General features: G+C 39.7%; 1 protein-coding gene across 50 annotated transcripts in view; it reads right to left on the bottom strand.

Moving 5' to 3' along the window:
• Positions 1-27144, bottom strand: part of ABI2 (abl interactor 2) — a 130765-nt gene that overhangs the window by 29449 nt on the left and 74172 nt on the right. For 15 of the 50 annotated variants that reach the window (XM_063695119.1, XM_019022332.4, XM_019022344.4 and 12 more), the window contains 3 exons: positions 19096-19182; positions 13382-13555; positions 2549-2978 (listed from right to left, as the gene is read on the bottom strand). In XM_063695119.1, the coding sequence (XP_063551189.1) occupies positions 2803-2978; positions 13382-13555; positions 19096-19182 (437 nt within the window). In that variant the 3' untranslated portion in view covers positions 2549-2802. Of the gene's footprint in view, positions 1-2548; positions 2979-13381; positions 13556-19095; positions 19183-27144 lie in introns of those variants that run through there. The other 35 variants (XM_019022354.4, XM_019022337.4, XM_019022351.4 and 32 more) reach the window with 7 other exon arrangements.

Here is a 27144-nt window from a genome sequence, read left to right as displayed (position 1 = left end):
TCTATGAAATATTACATACATTAAAAGTCTCCAATTACTGTGCGCCTGGCCCATCACACAGTATCCTTCCAAGACAATCTATAGAATTCAAAACTGTACAAAAATTTTAAAATATGCAGAAAACCCAAAAGGTATTGTTTGTAAAACAAAGATCACACACACATTAGTACTAAATAGGGAAAAAAAATCAGCAGACCCATGGACTCCCCCTGCTCCCAACCACAGGTCTTCAGTATAAAGGACTTCACCAGTGTCTTCTGCACTGCCCCCATCCAGTAGGGGTCCAACAGACCAGCTGCATTCCTGCTGACCGCCACTAACTCTGTTTTCTGCATAGTTGTCTTCTCTGCTTCTGTAGTGGTGAGCTGTGGGAACTTTTTTTTTTTTTTCTTTCTTTTGATGGAGTCTCGCTCTGTCACCAGGCTGGAGTGCAGTGGCACAATCTCGGCTCACTGCAACCTCCACCTCCCAGGTTCAAGCGATTCTCCTGCCTCAGCCTCCCAAGTAGCTGGGACTACAGGTGTGCGCCACCACGCCCAGCTAATTTTTGTATTTTTAGTAGAGATGGGGTTTCACCATGTTGGCCAGGATGGTCTCAATTTATTGACCTCATGATCCACCCACCTCGGCCTCCGAAAGTGCTGGGATTACAGGCGTAAGCCACCACACCCAGCCTGTGGGAACTATTGGATTTCAAAACACCCTCTGCCTCATTAATCCACTAAGCTTTCTCAGCAAAAAGCTGTTTAAATAAATAATGGGAACATCTAATTTAAAACAGTTTTTCTAATTATAGACCAGTACACGAAGAAGAGCTTAACTTATCCAAGTATAGTCTAGTTTGGGTCCATAATGGAGCTGAAGGCTCAGAGGACATTCAGGGCCATTACACTGCAGGAAAACAAGGAATAGGGGATGTAGAAATGACCTAAGAAAAGCATGAAGTGGAATGTATACTGGAGGCAAGTTAATGAAAGCTAATAAATACAAAGTGCTGGGAAAAATCTAAAAGCAAAATAGCTATTGTAACTTGCAATGCATTAAAAACAACTTTAAAACCAAAAAGTCTTGATAAGGAAACTCTATAGCGGGGTCTCAGTTAAATGCTGATGATTTTTAATGCTCAGATAACATAAATGGAATATTAACTTCTGCATCCGACACCATCTGAATTTTCTCACACACTACTACACTTGTTCACTTTTCAATCAAGTTCCACTTTCTGAACTTGTTCAAGACCTCATTTGAAATATATCCAGCTACTGCTTTTCCCCTTTCACCTAGCACAGGGCAGTTACCTGGCAAAGCTCTATTCTGGCCAAATCACTGGGACTGAGTAGAACCCACGTTAGCAGCTCTGGACCTGAACAGGAGCTGGCCCAACATCACAGTGACCACCCACAAAGAGACAAGCCCTCCTGGATTTTTTTCAACATTTCTTATACTGACTACAGTAGTGATGATTAAAGTTATCTGCCCTACAGACTCCACTGAATTTGAAGCTGTATTTATTGTACAGATAGGGGAAATGTGTTTTATTGTGTCAAAGTTATATTAATTTTTATCAATGTGATTAGATAACATATTTTGGCCTATTAATCTTATTCATTATATTCTTAGTCTGAGATGGGTTTTAATTCTGACTAACAGCAGCTACTTAAGAGTCCAATCATACAAAATCAGGAGAGTATTGCCCTTTCTACAGCTAAGCGAGTCAGTAATACAGCAGCAACTAATACTGGCCATTAATAACGTCCAGAGAGCACATTAGCAAACCTTGTACTACTCCCAGTGACTGTCAGGAGACTTGAAAATAACTACTATTCTCTTCCAAAGTAGAATAGCGTTTTTCTAGATAGTGAAATAAATGATAGTCATAGTTGGTCTGAACTCCAAGATCCTACTCCTCAAAACAGCACCGAAGGCAGGGGTTCGGGATGCCTGCTAAGAGCATTTCCACAGTTCAAGTCTCTTCAGAACCTTAGGGACCTTCGTGTCTAGCTTCACACACCCACCTCCACATATGAACCAGCCTACCACACTTCACATCTGGGTACACTGGCCATTAGCAACAATGCAGTCTCATGCAGCAGCACATTAAAATCAAACGGGTGGCAATCGTTCACCACCCTCAGAGTGTTGGGAGACTTTCACATTTCATCATCCTTATAATCCACAAACAGAAACATGAAGGGATGCAAGTGAGTTCAGCATTCACTCGTTTGGTGCACTCAAGTGCTGAGAGAATGCAGAATTTACAGTGTCACAGAGGAAAAAAGCCATCTGAAATAATTGTAAAAATGGTTAAGTGTGGTATTTAAATGTTGGTTCCCTCCTCTTCATACAAGTGGAAGAAAAGGAGGGGCTAGGGTACCCACTGGGCCATGAGGTTAACCCCTTAGCACAGGCAATGAAGAACATCCAGTGCCACAGATTCTGCAGGAGGAGAAATCCCAAGGGTATACAGTATTCCTGAGAAAGATCCCAGATTTTTCTGAATCAGTCTTAATCTGATTTTGTTTTGGCTACACAGTTATGCTGTTATACCTTTGACATATATAAAAATGGTCATTTTATTTCAATCCAGACAGCTCAGCATTGTACAAATGATGGCGGAAAGATCCATTTGTTCAGACTCAGCTTGCTTTGTTTTTAATACTGGGGAATAAACCAAAAAAAAAAAGTGTAATTTTTATCATTTGTATCCTTCATTCTACTTTACTGGAGTGGAATCCCCAGGGCCTTCAGATAATCTGGGAAGACCTGACTATTCCTGTGAGGCAAGCACAGCCCTGCTGAGCTTTACTCAGAATAATGCATGATAGACTCAACATAATTCCCAGGAAAAAGCCCAGTCACTCCATTCATAACTCCCTCATACCAACCATCGTCATTCTTCTTGATGACATAAATAATGGCTCCTTCCTGAAAGGACAGCTCATCTTCCTTGTCTTTTGTATAGTCATAAATTGCCACAACTAGGAGGGAAGAAAACAAAACAGGATGTGAAAGACAGTAATATTCCTAGAAAGACAGAACCAAGCCAGTGAATAGCTATCTGTTCCCAAATCCTGTAGCACTCAAACATGGTGACTTTCTAAACACCAACCAAAACTTACATGTGTTTTTTTTCTAAGTAATACCCAGTCATATACAATGAAATTCCATTTTCTAGGGATGTGAGGCTCTAAATTGAGTACAAATGGAGAAAAAGCACATTTAATCAAATGTGCTTTTGATGACCTTTTAAGAGCCTACAGGGAAGCACCTCATTGAAGAGGTACACAATCCTAGAATCAAGAAAGATGACTGTCTCTTCATTTGAGTTTGTGTTGAGATACCATATTGTGGTTTTTTTTTTTTTTTAAACTTAACTTTACCTTAGAATTATACTAGGGCAATGAGATACACTATGAGAGTCAAGTGAGAAACCAGACTAATGGAACAGCAGATTTCTGTCTCCTTTCTCACTCTCTCTGGAGCCTATGCCTCTTCGCTAAGTAGAATGGTGGTTGAATTTCCCAAAGTTAAATGTATGAATGATGGGAGTCCGCTACATATATTTTTTCAAAACATATGCTGCACTATGTCACCAATTTAATATAACTATAATAACAGACTAAAAGTGCCAAGAAAATCAGATACCTATAAGCCCTCCTGTGATTTTCATTGCTTAAATCACTTGGTAACTTGGCTCTTTGAGTCATTATCTCAGTGGTTATTTCAACTGTTATCTTATTTCAACCAGATTATCTCTGGTTCCCAAGTATTATATCAACTTCAACAGTTTAGTTATACTGGGATGCCCTGTAACATCCTCAATTCCACTTGAAGAATTATCCTTTGCTCCAACCTCTTCATCTTCTGTACCTTTTTTATACCACTCAATGAAATCTCCACCTATCCATTGTTCCAAGACAAACACACTGTCTTTGTTAGTTTCTCATGCAACCTTGTGCCTCACATAAATAAATGAGAAACAAACTACAACAGGGACTTCTGATATAATGTGCCCTAAAGAAAATTTGTTTCTGGCCTGTTTTAATAAAAATTAAATAGCTTCCTTAAATTGTGAATATTTTCCATTATAGTGATATTGTAGGAACACCAGAATTTTTTTTTTTTTTTTTTGAGACAGTCTCACTCTTATCACCCAGGCTGGAGTGCAGTGGCACTATCTCGGTTCACTGCAACCTCCACGTCCCAGGTTCAAGTGATTCTCCTGCCTCAGCCTCCCAAGTGCTGGGATTACAGGCGCCCACCACCACGCACAGCTAATTTTTGTATTTTTAGTAGAGACGGGGTTTTGCCATGTTGGCCAAGCTGGTCTTGAACTCCTGACCTCAGGTGATCCACTTGCCTCGGCCTCCCAAAGTGCTGGGATTACAGGCGTGAGCCACCTGCACCTGGTCAGAAAATACTTTAGAAGATCCTTGCTAGGAAGAGATCAGTGTGCATTTCTCAATATATAACCAAATGCCTCAACACAATCAAATGTAGTTAAATGGCATACAAGTTTAAATATAAGAAAATACAAAAAAACCCGAAAATACAATTTAGAATATTTAGCATTTCTAGTCAACCTAATATTTTCTAGTTCTTTTTAAGGAAAGACAACATTCCTGATGCTTAAAGAAATGCAAATTCAGCCAGGTGCAGTAGCTCACGCCTGTAATCCCAGCACTTTGGGAGGCCGAGGCAGATGGATCACAAGGTCAGGAGATTGAGACCATCCTGGCTAATATGGTGAAACCCGGTCCCAACTAAAAATGCAAAAAAATTAGCCGGGCGTGGTGGCGGGCGCCTGTAGTCCCAGCTACTCGGGAGGCTAAGGTGGGAGAATGGTGTGAACCCAGGAGGCAGAGCTTGCAGTGAGCCCAGATCACGTCACTGTATTCCAGCCTGGGTGACAGAGCGAGACTCCATCTCAAAAAAAAAAAAAAAAAAAAAAAAAAAAGAAATGCAAACCCTTGGCTGGGCACAGTGGCTCACGCCTGTAATCCCAACACTTTGGGAGGCCAAGGCAGGCAGATTGCTGACATCAGAAGTTCTAGACCAGCCTGGCCAACATGGTGAAACCCCGTCTCTACTAAAAATGCAAAAATTAGCCAAGCGTGGTGGTGGGCGCCTGTAATCCCAGCTACTTGGGAGGCTGAGGCAAGAGAATCACTTGAGTGAGCTGAGATCGCAACACTTCCCTCCAGCCTTGGTGACAGAGTGAGACTCTTGTCTCAAAAAAGAAAAATAAAAGAAAAAGAAATGCAAACCCATGAAAAGTAATTCAGAAGAGAATATGAAGCCTGTTGTAACAGAGATGCTTAGAAGTGGAAAGTTAGTAAGCTCTATCTACATTCATTTTCTTCTTTAAAATGTAGAAATTGCCAGCCTAAGCAACATGGCAAAACCCCATTTCTACCAAAAAAAAATACAAAAAAAAAAAAAAAAAAAATTAGCCTGGCATGGTAGCGCGTGCCTGTGGTCCCAGCTACTTGGGAGAATCACCTGAGCTCAGCAAAGTTGAGGCTGAAATAAGCCGTGATTTTCCCACTGCACTCTAGCCTGGGTTAACAGAGTGAGACTGTCTCAAAACAAATCAAAAGTAGAAACTAGATTAGATAGAATTTACGCTAAACATGATTCCAGAGACTGTTTATAATGGTAGAGAGCTGAGAGTTTTCACAACTGTTCAGCTTTTTCTTTTGCCAAAATTAGTATTCACTATTTTAAAATTAACTTTTTCAAAAATCAGAAATATGCTGTGAAGAATATTCACTTTCTGGCTGAGCACTGTGGCTCACACCTATAATCCCAGAACTTTGGGAGGCCGAGGCAGGAGAATCACTTGAGGCCATGAGTTCAAGACTGGTCTGGGAAACATAGCAAAACCCTGTCTCTAAAAAAATAAAAAAAAAAATTAGCCAGGCATGGTGGTGCACGTCTGTGGTCCCAGCTACTTGGGAGGCTGAAGCAGGAGGATCGCTTGAGCCCAGAAGGTTGAGGCTGCAGTAAGCAGTGAACGTGCCACTGCACTCCAGCCCAGGTGACAGAACGAGACCCTGATAAGTAATTTTTAAATGAATATTCATTTTCACTCCAGGGAAAGATATACACCAGCAGTTTACTTCATCTAATTCTTTACTGTAAAGCCATTCATCAAAAAGCAAAATACTCTTGATTTAGTGCAACAAACTTTTATCAAAGTAACTCTAAAGCGGTGTAATAAAATATCTTACTGTGTTTTCACCAATATTCACAATACCGATGTTGAGAAATGTAAAATCTGTCTAGATTTTATTTAGTCTGGAAAACTGGTTTTGGCAATAGGGAAGAAAGTCACTTTTTCCAATTATGCATGTATATCACGCATAGTATCAAAATCATATGGGGAACTGATAAAGCACATGTAAGAAAAAACTTAAAATGCTAGACATCTGGTTTTTGTGCAGTTATGATTGAAACAGAAAAGGACTTACATTGTTCTTCTAAATGTTTCTGCTAAAGTAAAAATACATTCTAAATTTCAAAGTACATTGTTCATATTTAGCATTTCAATTGAAGACATTCTAAAATATTTTATGAAGGTCTGTAAAACTGAAAAAAACTTCTTAGCTTAAATGTTTCTCTTTTTAACTTTAATCCTATAATTTTATATGAAGTATGCTGCAGAGTTAAAGATAAGCAAAGAATAATGGTACCATGCCAGCAGAAAAGGACCCAGATTGGGCTGGGCACGGTGGCTCACGCCTGTAATCCCAGCACTTTGGAAGGCCGAGGTGGGCAGATCACAAGGTCAGGTTCGAGACCAGCCTGGCCAATATGGTGAAACCCCGCCTCTACTAAAAATGCAAAATTTAGCAGGCATAGTGGCCGGTGCCTGTAGTCCCAGCTACTCGGGGGGGCTGAGGCAGGAGAATGGCGTGAACCTGGGAGGCGGAGGTTGCAGTGAGCCGAGATTGCACCACTGCACTCTAGCCTGAGCGACACAGCGAGACTCCGTCTCAGAAAAAAAAGGACCCAGATGATCTTCTCTCTCCTAAAATAAGTAAATTGAAACAAAGAGGAGCGATCTAAACATAAAACTCTCTACACTATAAACTCCTGGAGGTAAGGGCCCATCACTCATCTCTGTGTATCCCTAGCGCCCAACACAAGGCCTAGCTTTTTGGATACTTCTAAATACATCTATATTCTATATTATTCAGTTACACAGTCAGTAATAAAGGTAACTTAAATACATATTGGGGAAAAAATTAAGGTGATACTAAAATAACAATGTAAAACAAAAAAGTCCAAAAGGAGCATGTTACATAGAAGTGACTGATCTGAACTAAAAAGACTGACCACCAAATATTGTAGGGTATTAGCAACCACACCTAACAATTAAGTACCCTAAACTAGCAAGCCACTGGAAAAATCAAAATGCTAGTAAGATTATCCATTTCAATATACTGTTTGTATTAAATTACATATTGTGAGTTGACATCATTTTATTTATATGGAAAAAAGTTCATCCTAAGCCAGCAAAACATTTAACATACTTTGGAATTTATGTTATAACCTGTCCTGAGGTAGAGCAAAGTTAACCTGGACAATATCAATGAAGAGTTGGTTAAACCACTTAATGTATTCTAAGAAATGTTTTAGAACCCACTGGAGATGCTGTTTCAATGAAAATAATGCTGCTTAACTAATACAGCCATATTCCTTCTGCCCCTACCACTCCAATGAAACTATTCACTTGAAAAAAACTGGCCTTCTACTTTTGAGCCTCTTCTCAGTTCTTTGTCTAATGTTCCTGTAGTGTTTGGCAATGATGATTACCTCTGCCTGCTTCTTGACATTTTCCTCCATGGCTTCCATGACAGTGTCTTCTCCCAGTTCTCTGATTACTACGCTTCTGTGGAGCCAGGAAACTAGGAGTCATCTTTGCCTTCCCCTCACTCACCTTCCCCGACATCCCCAAGTCCTGTTAATTCCACCTTCTAAATCTCCCAAATACCAACACTCGACTTCTCTCCATCATCATAGTCACTGCCCCAGTTAGTGCACCCATCTTTAAAATTGATTACATTTATCACTCAGGGTACCTGAGATTTTCTAAGCAGTGTGGGTGGCAGATAGTTTATAGGGACTCTCGAGATTTTTTTTCTTTTTATTGAGACAGAGTCTTACTGTCGCCCAGGCAGTGGTGAAATCGCAGCTCACTGCAGCCTTCAAACTCCTGGGCTCAGGTGATGCTCCCACCTCAGCCTCTGGAGTAGCTGGAACTACAGGCATGCATCACCATGTCTGGCTAAGTTTTCTAATTTTTTGTAGAGACGAGGGTATCGCCATGTTGCCCAGGCTGGTCTTGAACTCTTCGTCTCAAGCAATCCGCCGGCCTCAGCCTCTTAAAGTGCTTTACAGCACTTTAAGGGATTACAGGTGTGAGCCACCACATGCAACTGGCTCTCTTTCTAGATTTTTTTTTTTTTTTTTTTTTTTTTTTTTTTTGAGACAGAGTCTCACTCTGTTGCCAGGCTGGAGTGCTGTGGCAAGTGATCTTGGCTCACTGCAAGCTCCACCTCCTGGGTTCAAGTGATTCTCCTGCCTCAGCCTCCTGAGTAGCTGGGACTACAGGCGTGCACCACCACACCCAGCTAATTTTTGAACTTGTAGTAGAGGTGGGGTTTCACCATGTTGGCTGGATGGTCTTGATCTCTTGACCTTGTCATCTGCCCGCCTTGGCCTCCCAAAGTGCTGGGATTACAGGCGTGAGCCACCATGCCTGGCCTCTTTCTAGATTTTCTAATCTTAAGTACTGCTTCCTAAAATTGATCTGCTTGAGATCATACCTTCAGTCAAGCAGTCATAGAAGTTTTTATATCTTTTTTGTCCTTCTACTTAAAAAAAGCACAGTGGTGCACTGTCTTAAAGTACAAAACACTGGGTGCCAAAGGGACCATTCAAAGTAATGGTGCTCATATTAAAAGAATTACTCCACTGAGTAACTCAATCCGTTTGCAAATCAGGTGGCTCTTATTCCTTTGCTTTCAACAAAATTTAAGAAAGACCTTGATGATACATCATCAAACATGATTTTTGAAGATAGGTTATTTGATTTTTGGCAAATAACTTTGAAAAGTGCAGTTACAATGCCACTTGAAAAATCCTTCTATTTGTATCTGCTTATTTATGTAAACAATCTTTTCAGCACCACTACCTTGGTTGAGGCCGTTATCCCTTGCTTCAAAGTTTATCCAAAATGGTCTTTACAACTCCTACTTTTCCTCTCCAATGCACTCTACACTATTATCAGGTATCTCCAAAAAGTTACATAAGTAGATGGATATTATCATTAACCCTTTTAAAAATCCTCCATAATTTCCCTCTACTACCAGATTTTTTTTTTTAATCCAACACCTTCGCATTGTCATTTTTAGCCACCCACCACCTAATTACAATTTATTCCCTTTGCGTGCTCATATCACCCTCTCTCCCTACAACCCACCCCCACCCTCATGCACTGGACACTGCTCTGCCCCAAACAGCCATGCCCTCTCACTCAGGTGATTCCCTCAGCTTGGAAGGCCCTTCCTTTCTCTCTTCTCTGCCTGAGAAACTCCTATTCATCATTCAAGGCGCCAAGAACGCCATGTTCTCTGAGAATCTTTCTAGGAATTCCCCAGAAAGAATTAATGGCACTATTCATTTTTTAACAATCATTAATAGAACATCCATGCTGACTTTTAGAGGCACGAAGATGAACCAGATAAGGGACTGTCGGCTGGGCGTGGTGGCTCACACCTGTAATCCCAGCACTTTGGGAGGCCGAGGTGGGTGGATCACAAGGTCAGGAGATTGAGACCATCCTGGCTAACATGGTGAAACCCTGTCTCTACTAAAAATACAAAAAATTAGCCGGGCGTGCTGGCAGGTGCCTGTAGTCCCACCTACTCGGGAGGCTGAGGCAGGAGAATGGCGTGAACCTGGGAGGCGGAGCTTGCAGTGAGCCAAGATCGTGCCACTGCACTACAGCCTGGGCAACAGAGCAAGACTCCGTCTCAAAAAACAAAAAGGGACTGTCACAGTCTTGTGAAGACAGAAATGTTATCTGACAATTCCTATATATCATTTATACTTCTAGCTAAAAGCTGTATCACTGAGCCAGAAGAACAAAAGAATAGATGGCTTTACAAAAGTTAAGAGATACAAAACGGGCAGTAAAAAAGAAGTTTTCCAGGGAGGACTTAATGCTCATAAACTGTAAAGCCAAGACTCAATCCTAGGTCTGCCAGATGCCAGAGCTCACGTTTAGGACAATGGTTAAGAGTGTGGGGTCTAGAATTATACCACCCAGTCAAATCCCAATTCTAACACTTAACTATTATAGTTTACAGTACATACTTAACTTTCCTAGGCTTCTTTTTATTCAACTATATAATGGGAATTACAATAGAGCTAACATTTCAAAGCATGTTTTTCTTGGAGATGGAGTTTCGCTCTTGTTGCCCAGGCTGGAGTGCAATGGTGCGATCTCAGCTCTCCGCAACCTCCGCCTCTGGAGTTCAAGTGATTCTCCTGCTTCAGCCTCCCGAGTAGCTGGGATTACAGGCATGCGTCACCATGCCCAGCTAATTTTGTACTTTTAGTAGAGACGGGGTTTCTCCATGTTGGTCAGGCTGGTCTCCAACTCCCAACCTCAGGTGTTCGGCCCGCCTCAGCCTCCCAAAGTGCTGGGATTACAGCCCAAAGCATTCTTATATTAAACAAGGCAATCCACATAAAACACAAAGCACAGGCTGGGCGCAGTGGCTCACGCCTGTAATCCCAGCACTTTGGGAGGCAGAGGTGGGCAGATCACGAGGTCAGGAGATCGAGACCATCCTGGCTAACACGGTGAAACCCCGTCTCTACCAAAAAAAAAAACAACACAAAAAATTAGCCAGGCGTGGTGGCAGGCGCCTGTAGTCCCAGCTACTCAGCAGGCTGAGGCAGGAGAATGGCGTGAACCCGGTAGTTGGAGCTTGCAGTGAGCCAGGATCACACCACTGCACTCCAGCCTGGGCGACAGAGCGAGACTCTGCCTCGTGGCTCACGACTGTAATCCCAGCACTTTAGAAGGCCTAGGCGGGCGGATCATGAGGTCAGGAGATCAAGACCACTGTGAAACCACGTCTCTACTAAAAATACAAAAAAATTAGTGGGGCGCGGTGGTGGGCGCCGGTAGTCCCAGCTACTCGGGAGGCTGAGGCAGAAGAATGGCGTGAACCCGGGAGGTGGAGGTTGCTGTGAGCTGAGATCATGCCATTGCACTCCAGCCTGGGCAACAAGACTGAAACTCCGTCTCAAAAAAAAAAAAAAAAAGAAAAGATCTTTAATTTAGGAAGGATATTTTTGCTAAGTAAAGAACACTGGGTTGGCATTTTCCTTCATTACTTTGAAGATTTTGCTCAATTCTCTGACTTAACAGCTTTTTGATGAGAACCATGCAGTCATTCTTATCTTTGTTCCTCTGTATGTAATATGTCATTTTTCCTCTGATTATCTTTAAGATTTTCTAAGGTACTGGTTTTTAGCAAATTGATTATGATGTGCCTTGGCAAGATTTTCTTTTCTTCTATTTGGGGTTTATTGAATTTCTTGGATCTGTGAGTTTATAGTTTTGTGGGAGACAACTTCTAAAACAGCTCCCAATGATTTCTGCCTCATAGTATTCATGCCTTTATGTAATCCCTACCCCTTCAGTGTTGACTAATCCTATTAACTTTCTTTAATGAACAGAAAATGGCAAAAATGACAGGTCATCGCTTCTGGGTTAAGGTGAAAAAAGGACTAGTGTCTTGCTTGCATTCTCTTTTTGGCACTTCTTGCTTGTTCATTCTAATGAAGTTAGCTGCCATGTTGTGAGCTGCCCTACGGAGAAGTCTATGTGATCCAGAATTGTGGGCAGCCTCTGGCCAACAGCCAATGAAGAAGCCGAAGCCCTCAGGCCAACAACCCACAAGGAACTAAATCCTGCCAATAACCACGAGTGAGCCTGAAAGCAGTCTCCCTCAGTCAAGCCCTGAGATCATTGCAGCCTCAGCTGATACCTTGATTGCAGCCGTGTGAAGAGTCCCTGAACCAGAGGGCCCAGCTGAGCCACGCAGAGAAACTGGGAGATAATGGATGTTTTGTTTAAGCCACGAAATTTTTGGAATAACTTGTTAGGTAGCAATACACAACTAATATAGTTTTCATCAAATGTGGAAATATTTTGTCTATGATTGTTTCAACTCTTTTTCCTCTCACATCTCCTGGGGACTCCAATTACACATACATAAAGACTATCTGACCTTGTCTCACATTATCTGTTGCTCTGTTTTCCTTTTTGCCTTTTTTTCCACTTTCTTCTCTGTGCCTTATTTTGGATAGTTTCTATTGTCATGGCATCAAGGTTGCTAATGCTTTCTTCTGCAGCATGTGTTTTTCGTCTCCAGAAATATTATGTTTCTCTTCCTCTCTCTCTCTCTTTTTAAAGATATATTCCACGTCTCTCTCATGTTCATGTTCTCCTTTACTTTCTTGATCACATGTGGTGTTTATAGTAGCTACATAAAGAAAAAAATTAATTTCCTTCTCTCCAGTGCCTGTTGTTCAATGTCTGAAAACCATTATTTTGTGGGGTTTTAAAATTCCTGTTTTAGGAGGGAGGGTAAACCTGATTACTGTTGCTCTCTCTTGGCCAAAAGTGGAAGCCTATTATTTCTTTATAAAAGCTCTCCAAGTGATTCTAATGTGTAGCCAGCTTTGAGACTCAGTGGGTTAGTAGCTTTGATTTTCTTAAAAGAAAATTTCCTTCCAGACAGCACACATTTTTTTCTGAGCTGATTAGTCTTGATGGATTTGAAAGCTTGTATCCCAAAGTGCTACATCATAATTAGCTAATATCAAAGAAGCTTTTCACTAAAAGAAATGCCCAATATTACTTGGCAAAGAAACTGAGAAACCATTATTCTGTGGAAGAAAGTTTCATGTGGAGACATTTAAACTGAAGTATCTGATTATAAGGTGACACAAACTAATGTTCTAAAGCATGGAGGTAGGAATAATAATGTGGAAAAATAATCTTCCTGAGGCCAAAGGAAAACAGAAAAACACTGATAGAAACCATTCATAAAAAGCATGTCCAATAGGAACAATATAGCTAACCATCAGTTTTTTAAAATCAAATATTCACAGAATTTTACTAGTGTAACTTTCAAAATCATGAACCTTGTAAACTCAGTAAAAATGCACAAATACAAATAAATAAAACTTCACTTAGTAGAAAACAAACAAGATTCTCTTCAGTACCAGCAAATTTCATTTCTATGTAGAGGTTTCTTCCCATCTATCCAGATATCCTTCTGAAACTTACCCTTTTCCAAGTAAGAACGTGGAGCCCACGGTGGGTCCTCTTCAGCATAAGGATCACTATACTCAACCACAGCAGCTTCCTCCTCTTCGTAATCTTCTGGAGGAGGAGGAGGTGGGGGAGACTCATCAAAGACTGGTTCTTCCACAGGTGGCGGTGGAGGTGGTGTATCTGAAACTAAGAACGTATCAGGCTGACAACAAAACTATATGTTATGCAAAGTTCAGTATTTCCTATCCAAGCTTCTGGGTTCATGGAATATAAACCTAGACTTGAAAATAAATGTAATATTCCTTCAAAAAATCAATGAGCAAGAGAAGTCTTCCCACCAACTATAATGTTCTAGAGCTCCAAGTATGACGTTCTCCCTCTCTTGCCCTTGGATTAATGCTAATGGACACTGAATAAAGTTTAGACAAAATAATTATTAACTGAGCCTCTGGAACCTGTTTATACTAACACAAATCCTCTTTCCAAAGAGATCAGTATGGCCAGGAGCGGTGGCTCGCGCCTGTAATCCCAGCACTTTGGGAGGCCGAAGCGGGCGGATCACCTGAGGTCAGAAGTTCGAGACCAGCCTGGGCAACATGGTGAAACCCTGCCTCTACTAAAAATACAAAAATTAGTCGCACATGGTCGTGGGTGCCCGTAATCCCAGCTACTCAGGAGGCCAAGGCACAAGAATCGCTTGAACCGGGGAGGTGGAGGTTGCAGTGAGTCGAGATCACGCCACTCCAGCCTGGGCCATAGGGCAAGACCGCATCTCAAAAACAACAACAGCAAAAAAAAAAAAAAAAAAAGAAACAACAACAACAAAAAATAAAAAAAACCAGAGATCAGTACAATACAGCTGAGCTTTACACTGTATTCAAGGATAAGTTATCAGAAATACTAACACTGAAAACCATATTTCACAAATTCTTAAAATATTTTTTCACTTAAATGAGTCCAGGGAATAGTAAAATTTTAATAACCCACTACTTTCCTCTTAATGAATTTTTCTAAAATAGCATTTTACCAAATTCAAGAGGAAAAAAATCATCAACAAACTTGGGTTACTTCATCTATGAGGATGTTTGTTTACTTATAGAATTTCTTCTAATTCAGACTATAATTCAAAATTTCTTCAGGCTAAATGTCCAAGTGTACTATCAGAGTAATTTAAAATATCTCACATGGAGATCTGCTTCCACAGCTTGCATACCAATATATAGTAACATCAAAAAGATTATCTTCAAACTCAGCTACCTTAAGCTTTCAAAATGGTTGGTACATACTTGAGCACAACTGAACAGAATGAAATGAATAAACCTGTTTATCAGCTCCCCAGGTTTAATGAACAGCACTAATTCTTATTTATGAGGTACCAGTATAGTTCCCATGTGATTCTCTGAGCAATCCAATTTATTTAGTATTTTTTAATCTAAGCCTACGAATTGAATTAAATGGATTTTTTTTTTTTTTTTTTTTTTGAGACAGAGTCTCGCTCTATCGCCCAGGCTGGAGTGCAGTGGTGTGATCTCGGCTCATTGCAAGCTCTGCCCCCGGATTCATGCCAATCTCCTGCCTCACCCTCCCAAGTAGCTGGGACTACAGGCGCCCGCCACCACGCCCGGCTAATTTTTTGTATTTTTAGTAGAGATGGGGTTTCACCGTGTTAGCCAGGATCGTCTAGATCTCTTGACCCCGTGATCCGCCCACCTCGGCCTCCCAAAGTGCTGGGATTACAGGCGTGAGCCACCGCGCCCGGTGAATTAAATGGATTTTCGAAGACTGCTGATGCCTGGTGGGAGCAGCCACATCAACACCATGCTGTCTTATCAGTATTCTTCCCATCTGCTGTGCCCCTCTATACTGATCTACTTTATAAACTTTAAAACTTCAGTCATTAAATAGAATGTCTTTCATCCTAATAGTTTTTATTAATAAACAAAAGATATAGATATGTGATTTACCATATACTTGGGTGAGAAAGAGCAATTTATCCTATTTCCATTTGTAAGATAAAAAGACTGACTTTAAACAACTGCATAGAACCATAGATCCAAAGGAACTTTCAAAACAATAACCTTGAGAAATGCCACTACAAAATTACTCAAAGATGCTGCCATTGGTCATTTTTACTTTTCTTGTAACTGCCAGTTTAATAAGCTACTACTTTTGACTTACAATGTTCCAATTACTCAGCTAGTCCTTTGTAATGCATTATTTCATTTCATCTTTATATTGGGAGGTGGTGTTTTTCATTTTATAGATGTGGAGACTGGCTTTCCAAGACTAAGTATTCCGACAGCAAGTAAGTGGAAAAGCACCTGAACTCCAATGCCTATTATCTTAAAAGCTACACTATTATGGGATGAGATAAATTTAAAAACCTTCAAGTCATGCTTCATTAGTATTTATTCAATACAAACATTAACTAATATGGCTGGATATTATGCTCAGCATTGAGAAAAGGGCAGTAGGCAAAAGTCATGAAGACATGAACGACCAAATCTTCATTTACAATTGAGTGTAGTGTGTGCTTTAAGATACTATAGAAGCACACAGCATAAACCACACTTGTTATGTGGGTCAGGAAAGGCTTCCTGAAACCTGAAGGAAGAGTAAGAGTTAATGGGGAGGAAGGGGGGAGGGGAGGATGGCATAGGGATTGATATTTCATGTCAGATACAAAGAACAAAACGAGGCCAGGCGGGGAGGCTCACGCCTGTAATCCCAGCACTTTGGGAGGCTGAGGCAGGAGGATCATTTGAGCTCAGGAGTTCAAGCCCAGCCTGGCCAATATGGCGAAACCCCGTCTCTACTAAAAATACAAAAATTAGACGCACATGGTGGTGCACATGTGTATTCCCAGCTGCTCACGAGGCTGAGGCATGAGAATCACTTGAACCCAGGAGGGGAAGGTGGCAGTGAGCCAAGATTGCACCACTGTACTCCAGCCTGGGTGACAGAGTGAGACTGTCTCCAAACAAAAAAAAAAAAAAAGACAATACAAGTACAAAGGTAAGAAAGCAAGAAACTTTCAAAGAACTGTCCAAAGTTCAATAGCCAGAGACATGAGGAAGCTGAAGAGGATGAGGCAGGAAGGGCCTTACAGCAGTTTGGACTCTATCCAAAGAGCCATGGTGAGCCACAGAAAGATTTTAAGGGGAATAACAGGGTCATAGCTGTACTTCTTACCCCAGTATAACTGGGTCACTATAACTGGTTCCAAATTATTCCAGACTTCTTCCAAACATCAAACTTAATGCAGAGTGAGTATCTGCTACCAAGGAATATCTTCAAAATAATATACCTGGAAAGCTTTGAAGATAATTCCAAAGAATTATCTTTGAAGATGTACCAAAAGAAATGTATGTATCTTTCCAAGGTGAATGTTTTAAAGAGTTTAAAGACTTAAACATTCAAATAATGTTTATTATTTGACTAATGTTTAAGTCCTGCCACGTCTGTAAAATTAGTCACAGCACACCTCATACACAATTTTTTTATACATTGTGTAAACGAGAAACGTATATGATTGTAGGAAAAGATGAAAAAGACTAATCCAAAAGGCAATCAACTGTGATAGGGTGGCCAAATTAGGGAATGACTTTTTAAAATATAGGTAGTGCTGCTATAATAATGTTTTGCAGTCATCTACTTAAGACATTCCTAAGTCTTAAAGTGATATTCATGCACTTTACTATTAAATTAAAACAATACTTCTTAGGTTTGGTTCATGAAACATTTTGCTGTTTCTACAAAGTGTGCAGCTTTCACTGGTGACTGGCGAAAACCAATGACATCCTGCTTTAAATCCTATTCAACTTTCAAGTCTCATTTTTTGCTAAGAAAATAACCACTTAGTTGCTATACAAACATTCGTGTTTCATTAATGGATTAGTCTTCAATGTCAGTTTCAAAATCTGGCCTTTACTCCAGAAGCTGCTCAGAACCACTTTTGTTCAAAATGAATGACAACATCTCACAGAACATGCAGTAGCAATTGATTGGCAGAATTCTCTAAGGTGTACACTCATCACAATAGTAAAAACAGAAAAAACTCCCAGGGTATTATTCAAGTGACTACCATCATTAATCATTGTGATTAAACCGGATTTGTGATGGAAGAAAATTCTTTTACTGTAATGACATTTAAACTTTCCACCTTGTATGGAGTATGTAGAATGGAACCAGCACTGGAAAGTCCTTCAATTCCGGTACTGTAATTAAATCCTTTTCTACTTGGTATTTACCGTTTGGATGCAGCAGACATTTTTTAAAACCTGGCAACAGTGACCTTGTATCCCACACTTGACCTCACAAGCCTGGCAGAGGATCACACTACGGATGTGCTTGGCACATGCTGAACTATTAATAGTTGAATGTTGCTGAGAGGGGCAGTTTTCTCCTTGAGCCAGTGTGGGTCACACCCAAGCTAAAGAAGAGTCGGCCCCAATAGCATAATTTAAAACATATGAAATCAACCTAATTATATGTGAAAATAGCTCTTAAACTCAACAAAACATCTTACGAAGTCACGGTGTGGTAAACATTACAGGTGTTCATGGAGTACCTTCCAATAAACAAAAGTAAGTAAAATAGACTATTTTCAGAAATTAGCAAACAGAGATGCAAAGGCACCTGAAAGACACTGAGCCCTTAGGCCAGTAAGACTGAATTATTAGTTAAAATACAACCACATCTAGAAGAATGTGCTGATAAAAGGGGGCATTTGGTCAGCTACAGAAGCAGAAAAAAGCGGGGACCAAAAGTGCCTGCTATGTGTCAGATGCTTTTCCAAGTGCTGGGGAAACAGCTAGCAAGCAAAACAGGCAAAACTCCTTGCTCTTATAGAGCTTACATTCTAGTACTGGCAGTGCCCATTTCCAAATAAGCAGGAATCCTAAGCCACAGATTGCAAATATTTCTACCCCACCAGTGAAGTCATCCATCCTTGTTATGAGATATATACACTGGACTACTTTGGTCTGATGACATGAGATCTTTAATATCATTCTCCTAGTTCAGATTCATGCAAATCATGTAACCTTATTATTGTGATGTGGCCCTCGCAAAGACTGCCCATAAGAAGAGGATTCGTCCATCATACAGTCTATGTTCACTGGTCTCTGTGACAGCAATTCCTCACTGAATGTTGATACAGGCCTCCTGATTTGTCATCAGTCTCCTGAGCTCCCTTAATGCTTCCCTAGAAGACTCAAGGTATCAACAAAATTAGTTACCTGAACAGGCCAAGGGAAATTCATTGCCAACCTATGAGGCTTCTTGGGAGACAGACTGGCAGCCTGGTCCTCTGAGCCCTACCATAAAAGGCCCTTCTGATATCTGGAATCACAAAACTGGAGGAAGATTCTCAGACCACCTATAATACCCATAAAACTCCAGTGATAAGAAACTAGAGTACCACTTATCTGAGCAACCCAGAGAAAAAGATGGGATATCTAGTGATTAAAGATACCTCCTCAGTAGGATGTGATCTTTCTTTTCTTATATGTGCCTTATTTTATATGTATTTGTCTTATGTCTTTACTATTAGTTATTTAAAAGTAGAAAATTTCTCTATTTTATCTCCACTAGCCAGACAGTGATTTGTTCATAATATTGAAATGTTGAAGTATCAGCAAATGAATGACTATCCAGTCAATCACATATAAATGACATTTTATGCCTACAATCTGATCTACAGCATAAAGAAGACATAAACTTACTATTTTCTTGGACTCTGGCCACAAATCCCATTAAAGGTAACTGAGGAGTTACCTGTAGGATGGAGGGAGGAGGAGGAGCAAGAGATACTGCAAAAACAAAAAAGGTGTGGAGGATAAGGGATAAGGGCGAGTTACATTAAAAGGAAAGGATAATACAATAAAATAAACACATAAAGGACGGAAACTACTATTCACAAACATTTTATCAGTGATCTCAAGGATCCCCTGTTGAGGGACAACTCATTAACACATAAAACAAAGTACTGGGGGAATTTTCAGTAAGTTTTTGAAAATCACAACAGGAGGCATTTATCATACACAGATATGTTAAATATATATATAACATAATCATGTTTTATATATATATAACATAATCCTGTTTTTATATATAACAATCATGTTTTATATATATAATATATAATTGATCTTTTTTCATATCATAACATCATGCCTTCTCAAGGAAAGCATTTCCGCAGATTACCATGATGTTGTTTTCTGAATTTTACCTTGAAAGGTTACAAGTTTAAATGTTTGTCAATACAGAGAGAAAAAAATATTACATCCCAACACTCTAAATGGATACCTTTATTACTCTAATTGTAGGCAAGTAAATTGGTTCTTCATTCATTAATTAGACAAATACTTACTGACTTCATACTAAGTAGGCAAACACCTGCTAGGAAAACAGTATCAAAACCGTCCTCTGAGAATCGGGTGCTATGTCCTTACAATTTTTCATAATCCCAACTCATTGGTACACTTCCTCCCTGATGGTATAGAAAAGTGCAGGCCTTAATCAAATCATTCCACTCTCCTTCCCAAGGTGTATTTCCCTGCACCTCAATCACCTGGCACAGTGCCTAGAACTAATAAACTGTCAACAAATGTTTAACATATATAAATGCACTAATAAGCCAGGTATGTGTGGAAACTAAAGAGGCAAAAAAAAGAAAGAAAAAAGATTACAGTTAGTTTCCTTTAGAATGGGTACAAAGTAGGATATGCATTTTCTTATAAAGAGAAAATGCCTCTGTTAGCTCCAAAATACAGTTAAGACTAATAAAACTAAAAAGATGAACATGTCTCTGCTCTCAAGGAGATCACATTCTATTGAAACAGAAGAATATATGATAATCTTAACCCAACAATATTTGTAGCAATTCCCTGGAAGTAGTGGTGGAGGTAAGGAGGGCTACAATGAAATGACCTCTCAGCAGGGACTTGAAGAAAGGAACCTGCCAAGCTGACAGGGGTTGAGAAAGATAATCAAGTTGAGAGAAGCAAGTGAGGGTAAAGGCTCAGAGGCATAAAACAGCATAACCAGTTCACAGGACCAGAAATGTTTCCATATGGCTAGGAAAAGATACCCAAAGAGAAAGTAAAAAACCCAGAAATATCAATGGGAGGATATGAAATAGGGAAGGATCTTATATGCCTGCTGGAAGAGTGCTTAGTGGAAAGAGGTTGGATTTTCAGGTCACTCAGCCTCAAATCTCTGATCCATCATTTCCTGGTTGTTTGGATAGCTAGTCAATTAACTTCTTCAGGCCTATTCCATAAATGTGATATGAAAACAAGGTAATGCAACCTACTTCCAATAGTGGCTGCAAAGATTAAAAAAAGACTATGGATGTGGAAAGCCTAACCCAGTGGCTGGCACGTAATAAATCAAAGCAGTTTCTAGAAAAGGAGAGAACTTTAAAAGTGTGGGAAGAGAGTACTTGGCAATTAATGATTTAGCTAGCATATCAAGGACAGCAACAAGCTGAAGGTCATTCTTAGATTTTTACCCTTCGTAACTATGAAGATGGAGATGTCACTAACTATGTTAAGCCTGGTAGGTAGTACTGGGAAAGAAACGGGATGGTAGACAGGTAAGTCAGGGAGAGATAATGATATGATATATTTTGGTTGAGATTATGCAAAATATCTACAGTTGATGCTATGGATAGATGCAGGGAGGACATATAAATGCACAGACAAGAGTTAAGCAGATAATCTTGAATATCTAGATGCAAAGAACAGAGCAGTATAACCCTAGAAATTGGTACCTTTCTTAAAAAGACACTTTGGTTAGGTTTTTCCCTAAAGCCATAATTCTTGGCAGTAAATCCTTGACTTGCGTGTCTGCTTCCCACTCAGAGGCTTACAACAACTGTTGATATGTTCATAATACTGTTTCCAAGGGTAAGCACAAGACAGTGAAAAGAGAAGGTAGCACAGACAAAAAAGATAAAACTGAGAAACAGTAGCAGGCGGCAACTGGCACTAGAAGAGTAGAGACAAGGCACATGTTCACATCCAAGATGAAATGCTCCTCTTCTGTTGGCATGTATCCTAACCTTCCGTGTAACAGAAAAGTGGGAAATTTCCCACTTCAGTCACTGTTTCTCTACCAAATATAAAAAATGACCTTTTGGTACTCAGCTAAAAAAGAATGATTAGGTGCTTAACCTACAGCAGTCTTTTTGTGGGTAGACTGAGGTTTTTTTTTTTTTTAAGATGAATATGCTTATTTATTTTCTACTTCTGAAAGTGAAAATCTGAAGCCATAGTGGTTTTAAGAAGTACACCAGCAGCCAGGCACGGTGGCTCATGCCTGTAATCCCATCACTTTGGAAGGCCGAGGGGGGCGCATCACCTGAGGTCAGGAGTTCAAGACCAGCCTGGCCAACATGGTGAAACCCCATCTCTACTAAAAATACAAAAATTAGCCAGGTGTGGTAGCAGGTGCCTGTAACCCCAGCTACTCGGGAGGCTGAACCAGGAGAATCGCTTGAACCCGGGAGGTAGAGGTTGCAGTGAGCCGAGATCATGCCATTGCACTCCAGCCTGGGCAACAAGAGCAAAACTCCATCTCAAAAAAAAAAAAAAGTCCACCAGCAGCCAGGGAAAGATCAATTGCAGTTCTTCCTTAAAAGAATGACTTGGTAACAAGTTAGACTTTTTTCAAAGCTAGTCTAAGGCATGTTCAAAAATTCAGTTCCGCCTGGGGTTACAAAGGTCATCCTAAATTCTACTTTTCTCCAGGACAAACCTTTAATAAGGTGGTCGAAATTAATTCAGATACCACATCATTTTCTTTTTGGACCTTGTAAGATTTCATCTGACAAGAATGTCTGTGAGCCAGAATATACTGTCTTTCTTGGAGTTGAGCTGAAAACAAACCATTTTAAGTGAATTTAAGCAGAATTTTGAGGAAAGAATTGTTGCAATATTCAGTTCTAATCCTAGTCATTTTGTGAACAGGCAAAGAAGAGCAGGAAGCAAACTTGTTTTCATTTCATTTAGCTAAAATGATTCCTCATAAGACAAGACTCTTTCCCAATAACCACCAAAAGATCTCCAAACTTAGATTGTTATGTAATTTTCACAATATACAAGAATGTTTAGATATAAACAGTAAAAGGCTTTCCAAGCAATCCAAATCTAAATGATGAATCTGTGCTGATGAAATGTACAGACTTTCCAAGTACAACCTTCCTGGTTATTTATAAAGTCCTCTGAAGCATCAATGAAGCTTGTATTTTAAATGCCCAATTCAAAAAGTTTGGAAACATAAAATTAAGCTTTTACATCTTATTTTTACAGCTTTATAAATATTCTGAGAATATTAGACAAAATAAGCGCTCTAAAAACTACTTCTACAGTCATTACTGAACATCACATTTAGAGGAGATATATATATTATATAGCCCATGCGAGTTGAGATGCTTATGTTTTTTTCCCAGTGAAGGAAATAAACAATGTGTAAGTGTAGTATTTTCTAAACATGAATACCAACTTAGAACAAAAGGTATGTAAAAGTGAATTCAGGCTGGATGCGGTGGCTCACACCTGTAATCCCAGCACTTTGGGAGGCCAAAGCAGTAACAAAATGACTAGGATTAGAACTGAATATTGCAACAATTCTTTGCTCAAAATTCTGCTTAAATTCTCTTAGAATGGTTTGTTTTCAGCTCAACTCCAAGAAAGACAGTATATTCTGGCTCACAGACATTCTAGTCAGATGAGATCTTACATGGTCCAAAAAGAAAAGGATGTGGTATCTGAATTAATTTCGACCACCTTGTTAAAGGTTTGCCGTGGAGAAAAGTAGAATTTGGGATGACCTTTGTAACGCCAGATGGAACTGGATCACTTGAGGTCAGGAGTCGGAGATCAGCCTGGCCAACCCGGTGAAAGCTTGTCTCTATTAAAGAAAAAAAAAGAGCCAGGCGTGGTGGCACACACCTGTAGTTCCAACTACTCGGGAGGCTGAGGCAGGAGAATCGCTTGAACCCAGGAGGCAGAGGTTGCAGTGAGCCAAGATTGTGCCACTGCACTCCAGCCTGGACAACAAAGCAAGACTTTGGGGAGAAAAAAAAATCTTCCTGCTCCTGCTCTTTATTTTTACTTTGCTAAAGCCCCAACACATCAGTATTCTTCTAGATGTTTTAGACATTTATGGTGATGCTGTAACTTCACACATCATTTAGAGAATATGTGAAATGGCTTTTTATTTTGGAATAGCACCATCCCAACATTGTTTTCTATTTTTTTAGTCGCTTTTAAAACCATTCAGGGGTTACTAAGCCTGACACTTTCTCTTTGTGAAACAGCATACCCATTCAGAAACTCCTATATCTCATAGAACTATATATAGACACATCTCTTGGAACCAACATTCACTTTATGAACTAGATTTTTTCAAAAGCTTTTAAGAAAATATGAGCAGTAAAATACAGGCTACTTTATCCTTAAGTCTTCAATACTTACATGCTACATTACTGATTCCTTAACAAACAAGGCTTATGTAAGTATATGTATACATACTCACATGTAGATATATGTATATTCTTCTTGACCACCAAGGTGTTTCATATTTACATTTAAAGTAGAGACTGTTAACTCATAATTAGCCCTATGTGTTTCTATGACCCCCCCCTTACCACTGGCAAGATGAATGATAAATTGGTATTCCTATTGCATTGGCTGGATTAGATTAAGAAATAATGAGAACCAAAGGGATTTCAGTTATGCCCTGATCAAAGGGTTCCTTTCCTTTCAATAACTTGTTTCTGAAATAATCTCATGAAAAAAACAATTATTGTGCTCCTAAGACTTGGCACTAGACACTGGGTGTTCCATATTTTAACTCCTATGTTATAATTGCCCTTTTTCAAACTCAGATCAAATTGTACATTAACAAATATAGTAACAGCACTGCTAGATTTACACCTCACAGAACCCCACTGAATTTATATTCACATGAAACCTTCCAAAGATTGTCAGCTCACTTCCTCAGAAGCATGCAACCACAGCAAGACTCCAATTACCCCCCCCCAAAAAAAAAGCTCATAAAACACACACTTCAGATCATATTTGTTAAAGCAGAGAATTAGTTACTTGAGAAAGCACAACAAATATTCTCATTGTAAATATGAAAAAAATAGGGACAACTGCAGGGCTACTGGGAGTAATACAGGAGACTTACATAATTTTTTTTTTTGAGACAGGGTCTCACTCTGTTGCCTAGGCTGGAGTACAGTGGCACAATCTCGGCTCACTGAAACTTCCATCTCCTAGGTTCAACCAATCCTTCTGCCTCAGCCTCCTGAGGAGCTGGGACTGCAGGTACCTGCCACAGTGCTTGACTCATAAATAATATTCTAATGAATATAAAATAAAAGTACATCTAACAGCCTTAGAACACTGATTCACAAATCATTAAGTCTTGCAAAAAGAGCTTTTCCAAGAAAATGGTTTAGTTAAAAAAAAATTAGTTTACAAAAAGTACTCTGATTAACCAACTAACAATGCTGTGGCCACCCACTTTAAACAGTTATCAAATCCCTGGAGATGAAAGGCAGAACTTAATAGAGCAGAGTACAGAAAAACAAAAAAGCGCAACTAAATTGACTCACACATTACACAGAAAGCCTAACAATCCCAATTCACCTTACTTCCATGAGTGAGAAAAATACTTTTCATTAAAATCATTCCATAAAGTGGGGATGTTTTTACTTTAACATATACTTTCAAGCATTTGAAAATCAGATTTAGAAAGAAACTATTGAAGTATGTATTATAAAATGCATTTAAATATGTGCTTAAACAGCCTTCAAATAAATTCTACCTACAGAGTTCTCATAGGACTATTTTGGAGCATACACGAACAAAGCATGAAATATCCCTGTATAGGCCGGGTGCGGTGGCTCACACTTGTAATCTGAGCACTTTGGGAGGCCAAGGCAAGTGGATGACTTGAGGTCAGGAGTTCAAGACCAGCTTGGCCAATATGGTGAAACCCTGTCTCTACTAAAAATACAAAAATTAGCTGGGTGTAGTGGCAGGTGCCCGTAATCCCTGCTACTTGGGAGGCTGAGGCAGGAGAATCGCTTGAACCTGGGAGGTAGAGGTTGCAGTGAGCCAAGATTGTACCACTGCACTCCAGCCTGGGTGACAGAGCAAGACTTTGTCTCAAAACAAAACAAAACAAAAATTAGCCAGGCGTGGTGGCAGGTACCTGTAATCCCGCGCTCCTGAACAAATGTGAGTTTGAAAACATGGTTTAAAAGGCAAATGTATAAAAAGGGCAGTTTTGTCAAAATTTAAGTTCAGAATGATTTAAAAAGAATGGCACAGCCAAAAACACTAAATGTGATAAAAGATAGAAGGGAAGTATGTATCAGTTAAGGCAGTTGGTATTCACACTATGGTTTGCACTGGATGGACTACAGATACAGCACTTAATTTACAAGAGGGACCCAGAACAGTGAAGGGATTTGGATAAATGAACAAGGGATTAATTTGGCATTCAACAAACAGTTCCTGAGCAATATTCCAGGATGTAACTGTATAAAAGACTGACAAGGTCTCAGGCTTTCATGCACTTTATATCACATCTTTTCATCCGCCTTCCCCTCCAAAAAAGAGAAGACTTGGGAGGATAAGAGAAAAAATTTTTAAATATGTAGGTAGGACAATAGAAAGAACATGAAACTTAGGCCAGGCACGGTGACTCACGCCTGTAATCCCAGCACTTTGGGAGGCTGAGGTGGGTGAATCACTTAAGGTCAGGAGTTTGAGACCAGCCTGGCCAACATAGTGAAACCCTGTCTCTACAATAAAATACAAATATTAGCTGGGTGTGGTGGTGGGTGCCTGTAATCCCAGCTACTCAGGAGGCTGAGGCAGGAGAATCTCTTGAACCCAGGAGGCAGGCATTGCAGTGATCAGAGATCACACCACTGCACTCCATCCTGGGCAACAGAGCGAGACTCCATCTCAATTTAAAAAAAAAAAAAAAAAACCAGAAAGAAAGAACATGGAACTTAGAGTCAGAAAACCTAAGTTCAAATCCTAACCTGACCATCACCTCAGCCTCATTTTCCTTACCTATAAGATATATAAGAAAATGATCACCAATCTTATTTTGTACGTGATTCTAAGAATCAAATGAGATAATATAAAAACATTATTTAAATTAAGTGTTTTATGTTGGAGGATCAAATTTCTTCTGCAAGACTCTTTCAAAGAATATCACTATAGGTCACAGCCACAGAGACAAACTGCAGCTCCATAAAATTCAAGGCTTATCAAAAATGGAATGAGTTGAACCTAGTATCAGAGGTGTTCACACATAGGCTTACTGGCTTCCTGGCAAAAATACAGAAAAAAGCAGTAAGTTGACATACCATGTCCATAATAGCCATGGTGTCTAATATTTGTTCTTGCCCTCTCTGGGGAGTAAACAAAATAATAATTATTAAATATGTTCCAGATTAGTTATTCTGCATGCATGATACAACCAATTATTTAGTGTAATTATTATATCTGATTCAATTTACCCAATTCCTAGTTTTTCCACCATGGGTTTGGTATGAGAATTGTATAAGCTAGTATAATTCCCTAGCACAAAGTAGCTTCAAAAATGTTCTCTTTTCCTTTGCCACTTCTAAATTCTGTTCATGTGCACACAACTTTCATTATTTGTTATTTAAAAGTAAGGATGTCTGATTAAATAAAAAGGAAATACCATTCACCACAATGTTATTTTAAAAAGCA

The sequence above is a fragment of the Gorilla gorilla genome, chromosome 11, assembly GCF_029281585.2.
Source record: "Gorilla gorilla gorilla isolate KB3781 chromosome 11, NHGRI_mGorGor1-v2.1_pri, whole genome shotgun sequence".
NCBI lineage: Eukaryota > Metazoa > Chordata > Mammalia > Primates > Hominidae > Gorilla > Gorilla gorilla.
The sequence above is the reverse complement of the archived record's forward strand: the minus strand, read 5'-3'. Positions and strand labels throughout refer to the sequence as shown.